The following is a 7,188-nucleotide window of genomic DNA, read 5'->3' on the forward strand; positions in this document are numbered from 1 at the left end:
TTTTGCATAAAGGCAGTCAGGTAGATGCAGTATTTCTCGAGTTCTGAAAAGCATTCCACTCAGAACCATATCTATGATTATTATCAAATGTACAATCATACAGCATAAAATATGAAATTTGTGACCGGACTAAGGATTTATTAGTAGGGAGCACACAATATGGTATCTTGGACGGATAGTCGTTGACAGACGTAGAAGTAACTTCAGGTGTGCCCCAGGGCAGTGTGTTGGGGCTCTCACTGTTCATGTCGTGTATTAAAGAGATTGCACACAATATTAATAGTAACCTCAGACTTTTTGCAGATGATCCACTTATCTATAATGACGTACCCTCAGAAAGAAGCTACACAAATATTCAGTCCGATCTTTATAAGATTTCAAAGTGGTGCAAAGACGGCAGTTTGGTTTGACTGTTCAGAAATATAAAATTTTACACTCCACAAAATGAAAAAAGTAATATCCTATAACTACAATATCAACGAGTCATTGTTGGAATCAGTCAATTCACACAAATACCTGGGTGTAACGTTTCAAAGGGATATGAAATGGAAATATCCCACAGTCTCAGTCGTGGCTAAAGCAGGTGGTAGACTTCGGTTTATTGGTAGAATATTGGGGAAAGAGAATCAGGCAACAAAGGGGATTGCTTAAAAATCACTTGTGCGAACCATCTAAGAACGTGGCTGAAATATGATATATTCAATGTATACAGAGAAGGGCAGCATAAATGGTCATAGGTTTGTTTGACCCATAAGTGTGTGTCACAGAAATGTTGAAGAAACTGAACTGGCAGACTCCTGAAGATAGATTTATACCATCCCGAGAAAGCCTATTGACAAAGTTTCAAGAACTGTTTGTAAATGAGACTAAGAAACATACTAGTCACATATGTGTCTGTCAACGACTATCCGTCCAAGATACCATATTGTGTGCTCCCTACTAATAAATCCTTAGTCCGGTCACAAATTTCATATTTTATGCTGTATGATTGTACATTTGATAATAATCATAGATATGGTTCTAAGTGAAATGCTTTTCAGAACTCGAGAAATAGGCTTTCCCATAGGGACAGTAAGGTCAAGATTTGGAAGACTAGATTAATTACAGCTTGCATGAGCATTTAAACAATCATTCTTCCTGTGCCCATACGTGAATGGAACAGGAAAAACCATAATAACTGGTAAACCCTGTGCTATGCGCTCCACAGTGGTTTGGACAGAACAGATGTAAATATCACTGCATTGTCTATGACAAACATCAATTAACTGCGAACTTCAGCACTCAATACAAGGGTCATCAATGCCATTAAGTGTACTTTAAGCCTAGTTCACACAATGACACTAGATTGCAGGCAACTGCGCTACCGGCCACTGCGCATGAGCGCCACATATTTGCGCAACTTGGTGAAACTAAACACTTTTGACGTGTTCCAACTTTGGCGACATTAGTTGCACGAGTTTTGAGGTTATGTGTGTTCGCAGAGTGTAGACAAACTGAAATACAAAGTGGGGAACAGATAATAATGTTCACTTTTTGGATATCTATGCTTTGCATAGGTGCTTGTGGGATTTCAGTGATGCTGATTACAAAAACAAGCAACATATTGCTGCCATGGAGACCATCATGTGCAATCATAACATAGATGGTTTGACAATGTCTGAGCTGCAGGGCAAAATTTATTGAGTTAGGAGCACATACACAGCTGAATTAAGAATAATACATGCAAGTGTAATTCTAGCTGTGGCGATGCTCTCATCTACAAGACTAAAATCCCATCGTTCGAGTTGGCCAAGTCTTTAAGGAATATTGTTTACAGGAGGGAAGGCTATACTAATTCAAGAAGCTGCATTTTTTATTCAATATTCATTTATTTAAAACGTTGCTGCAGTACTCCCCTTTCACATGTTAGAATTTTGAAATATTGCCACTGTACAGATCTATCTTCAAGAGAGTAGTTTGTAAACCATTCTCTTCTTAATGCGGCCTGCTTTGAATAATTATGGTTGCTAATGTTAATAATTATTGGTGTTAATGAAATAGTGTCATCACCAACTAAAACCATATCTTACAGCATGCTGAGTGTTCTCGATTGTAATGCAGGCAACATGATATGTAATTTCAGTTCTGGCGACAGTGCTTCATGCATTACAGTACCTTTATTCCTTATCGCACAATTAACTCTATTTTGAAGAAGCATGATCAGTTCTGTCGACATTCTAACATAATTAAAAGAACTTCTTCGATCTCCCGTTATAAATTATTTCAGCAAGGATGCTGAGCAACCGAGCTGACTTCTTTCCTTTATCCAGTCATGAATCGAAACAAGTTTCTTGTTTTTTTTCTTATGCAGCGATTCCACGCAACAAGCTTTAACTCCATCACAACTTGTGCGATGTGCAGCTTCCAAAACTTTCATTTCAGACATGACTCAGGGACCCACAAAATGACGAAAATGAAGTGTATACTGGTGTCGCCGTGTCTACAGTCATATGAAACCACTTGCTTGCAACTCATTCTACGCAACGAATGGCGCAACCCAATGTTGTCTTGTAAACTAGGCTTTAAGTAACTGGGCTTGAGTGTAATAGCGATTTCCCCCTCTCTGAAGGAGTAAAAATGTGAATATGAAACAATGGTTGTGATAACAGATATCTGCAGTGTGGCACATAAAATCTTGGTAAACTTAGGTTCACTTGTTTATGGCATATTATGATAAAGCACGCTTGTATTAAGTATACAAAATGTGGAATTTTGAAGATAATGCAGAAAATGGGACTGATTGGTCATCAATGTTCAATTATAGCTGTAATAGCTGAAAGCACAGCATGTAACTATAATTAAATTTCCTTGCCCAATGTGTAGAAAGATGGAAGAAGCCACATACCTGATGACAGTGGGCACATATGTGACTCGATCAGCCTCTCCATTTCTTCACAATGATGACACCCTGGGAAATATATTGAAGCAAAGGTTACTATGATGCTCTCTCTCTCTCTTTTTTTTAAGCAAAATAATTGGAAAATTAATATAGATAATTATTTCAAAACCTTTCATGTACATTGGCTCATAACTATTTTACATGTTTAGGTATGGCCTGTGAGCAAAGGTCTTAATGTATTTGGTACACAAAAAATGCATAGCAGGTTAAAACTTATATAAAAATTTGCCAGAAAACACGTGCATCCTTTCAGAACATAGTACCTGAAGTGAGTGGTCTCCTGTGAACTGTTACGTGAAGTCACAGTTCAGTACCACAGGCCATTCACAAAATGTAAAAAGGTTGTGTAATGGCAATGACACATCTATATCAGCAGCCACATGAAATTAAAGCACTCTTGTACATCCTTCTTTAATAACCACCCCTGCGTGGATACAGAGGAATGTTCAATATGAGTCATTGGCTTTGACCAGTGTCATGCGAAACATATGACCAACACTGTAAATATATTGACTATGTGATACTGGCAATTTTTTCGAACAGTCTAAGCTACAGATCACTCTGTAACAACTAAACCGTCACCTTCCAACCTACTCTAGACCTCAAACAAAGCTACAGGCCAATTAATGTGTCACCACAATCAAATTTTTGTCTCTATAACATTTGTTGTCTTTGTGAACTAACAACAAAACTGTGAGTATCTCCACCAAAAGATGGCATGATGGTAGCCATTAACATTGTGTCACTGGAGAAGACCAATGACTTGTACGGAATGTTCCTCTCAACCACTTGCTCCATATTTTAAAATCCAAGAGTTTCTTCTGAATTGATTCAGTCCTCAGGCCATAGATTGGTTTGATGCAACTTTCTATACTGCTTCAAATAATATGATCCACGATAAACAACAGCACGAACTTTTATCAACTGTCTTTTTCTGTTATACACAAACTGTAATTTCAACTTTATACACCTATAGTCTACACAGTAAGATCAATTTTTTAAGCATCAATAACATTATGAATACAGCATGACTGTAGTTCCTATGTTGTATCACATACCAACTATAATGCTCTGGTAGATTTACAACATGCATAACATTTGCTTCTAGATGTTAAGGACATTACAATTCATGATCTGGGAAAAAAAACTGCAATTGTGAATGATGGAGTAAGTGCTGTATTGAGAAAGCAGGAGATTGTAACTACAACTACATTCAGACTTTGAGAAAATTAATCCCTTACAAGATACTGTATGGAGAATGAGCATATAAACTGCCCAAACTTGAGTGCAAACTGCCACCAACAATGTTTGGCTAGAAGTAATTTTTTGAACATGCAGTACAAAGGAAAACTGTGTATGTTCAAAAATGAAGGATATTATGTAGTAGCTAGTACAGGATGGCAGGGACTATGGGCAGAATACACAACCTTCAAAAAATATTAATTCTGTTTCTGGTAAGTTCCTTCATTCACAGTAGTGTCTCACGCTGCTGTTACAAGATTATTTCGTTAATTGGTCACTAAAGACAAGAACTCTGTCTAGCTTGCAAAATGTGGAGCTACTGAACGTTTACTACTTTTTAACAGCAATGGAATCAAGTTGCTAAACGCTGTCATATGTGCTCCTTCATCAGTCTTCATATGAAAGTTTTATACGGTTTAGGGAGCATTCAATTTTCATTCAAAACCACACTAATTCCAGCACCAAGTAATGACAACATCTTTGTCATTCAAACAGAACAACAAAATCAATTTTTGTGAGGAAACGCTACAGTGTTTGATTGCTGTTGACATCTCACACACGTGGCAGTCGTAGCAAAATAAACAAACAGATTATGATTCCAAACATAAGAATTGTCAAGCAATACGTTGACAAAATGAAAAACTCGAAAGAATGTGGCGGAAAAGAATGGAAGCCAAATATGTGAAATGAACTACGAATTTCACGTATTTTACTGAAAAACGCATATTTAAACAAAATATATTATTTCACAGAATATAATGAGTTCTGCCGTTTATTTTCGTAAATCCCAATTTGTTGTTACTGCTAAAGTATTTTTGCGTAGCCAAAAACACTAACCTGTAAAGAGATTATTATCCAATTACAGGAGACTAACACATAATATCCCGAAAAAAGTGAATTAACTAATGCAACCTCAATATAAGTGTTTCTACAGATAATTATTAGCTAGTCTTTCGGTTTAATGTTCTCTGCACTTCGCGCGTCTATAACGCTTTCTGTCAACGTAACATTACTGTTGCTGTTATCTTACTGTATTTACCCGTGAACTGACAGCGAGTCACTCACCTGTACTGTAAACTAATGGTTGTCATAACAAACTGTTACAAATGAGTTAAAACTTACCTTAACTCTAAACTCATACAAATTTCCAAGCCAGCTATGTCTTATCGGTAAACACAACACCACGAATTATTTAATATACCTTTTAGAAAGTACTACCGTTCTACACTATGGCATTTGTTTCAACCATTTTACACGGACGTGACGTTGTGTACGTTCAAAGACATAGGCGGGAATTATAAGCATCATTCAGCCGGCCCCACGCGCGTCTCCGCATGCGCATAGACCCGTAGCACAGAAGAAAATTTCATTCAAATCTGCGTTTCTGCAAGCAGTGAACAGATTCCCACTTTAATAAAACACTGTAATATTGTTTGACATTTGTCTTCTACGTAGTTATGAACAATTATTAAGATACTGGAAAAACCTAGGCATACTGCTCACAATACTGTCGTTCTGTACACGGGTACGAATTAAATCCAAAAAAGATAATAAATAATACGTCATTTACCACGTTTTACGATCTTCAGACTTCTGAATAATGCAACCAAGGAAAATTTAATATGTCGAACATGTTTCTAAGGGCCACAAAGGCTCTTTTCAGTTAAATATTTGTTCGTAAACGCGTACACGGTCGTTTTACAACATTTTTACAATAAGGGTGTCGAATAATACACCAGGCATGAAATCTGTAGAAACGCTAAATGTGAAACGCCGTAGTTAAAAATAAAATATTTGAGCGTTCTACTGTATATAATTTACTGCTTGGAGGATGTTCTACTCTCATTTATTCTTTTCGAGGAAATGACTTTCTAGTGAATGTTGGACGAATGGGTGAAGCACAAGAGCCAAAATTCTTCTATGTTCCCGGTAACAAATTGTCTAAGATGAACTTGACGATCAATCCAGTTTATTATCATCTTTGTATACAATGATACAGGTTTTGTCATAGATAAGAGTATATGAAACAATTTTACAATTTTTAGTTAGTAAGAAATTATTATGAATTATATGAAGCCACAGACGTAACAAGACAGCCTGTAAATTAGCGTAGTAAAAAAAGTGTTTTATGTGCCACAGATATAATTATTTTTAATGTAAATACACTAGTTCACTACAATGAAGAAAAAATGTCTTTCTGCTTTTACTGCTGATGATCGATGTATTATTCAGTACTGGAAAATTGTTACTAATGAACAATTTTAATTCTTTTTTAAATATGTGTAATTCTGAAATGATTATTTCCATCGGTAATGCACTTAACAGTATTCGTGGATAATATGGTGCAGAGTTGATACATGGCTTTTCTTTATGTTTCTCTACGAAAACTGTCTTTGTTTCTTGTTTCATAGTTTGGACTTGACTGTTTAACACTGGGAATACCTGATGTACCTTCAGTAGTATACACTTTCGTGAATGTAACTGTTAGGTTATTACTTTTAAAGTCCTTGAAACTGTATTTATATGGTTCACTGTATATGTTCCTTTGATTATTTTTATTGCTCTCATTTCTAGTGCTAATGAGAGTTCAGCTAGGCGATATCCCCCTAATACTGTGCCATATCTTGATATGCTTTTTATGAGTCCAGCTTAGATGCATAACACTGTTTCAGTTGTTAGAACATGATAATACTGATTTAATCTTTTGCTTAACATTTTGATACATTTTTCTACCGTAAATGTACCTCCAGCCATAATTCTAAACATTTAGTAATGGGTATTTGTAATATCTTACACTACCATAGAAATAATATTACGCTGATTCCTGCTATGTTCGTAATGACATATATGATACACTGATATGTCAATGAATAAACTTTCTATGTTGTATCTCAAACCTTCAATATCCGTTAGCCAAATATTATTTATTTATTTTTTTGATCCATCTCTGAGCATTTTTATGCAGTTGATGCCATCCTAGGGAGTTTACATTTGTTGTACAAATATTG

The 7,188-nt window shown here is 35.9% G+C and overlaps 1 protein-coding gene across 1 annotated transcript in view; it reads right to left on the bottom strand.

The window, feature by feature from the left end:
• LOC126191481 (rho guanine nucleotide exchange factor 18) overlaps window positions 1-5,431 on the bottom strand; it is a 640,188-nt gene extending 634,757 nt beyond the window's left edge. The window contains exons 1-2 of the mRNA XM_049932364.1: window positions 5,303-5,431; window positions 2,885-2,947 (exon numbers count right to left, since the gene is read on the bottom strand). Of these exons, the coding sequence (XP_049788321.1) occupies window positions 2,885-2,927 (43 nt within the window). The 5' untranslated portion in view covers window positions 2,928-2,947; window positions 5,303-5,431. The remainder of the gene's footprint in view (window positions 1-2,884; window positions 2,948-5,302) is intronic.
• Window positions 5,432-7,188: the final 1,757 nt, after the last annotated feature.

Source organism: Schistocerca cancellata, chromosome 6, assembly GCF_023864275.1.
Source record: "Schistocerca cancellata isolate TAMUIC-IGC-003103 chromosome 6, iqSchCanc2.1, whole genome shotgun sequence".
NCBI classification, from domain to species: domain Eukaryota; kingdom Metazoa; phylum Arthropoda; class Insecta; order Orthoptera; family Acrididae; genus Schistocerca; species Schistocerca cancellata.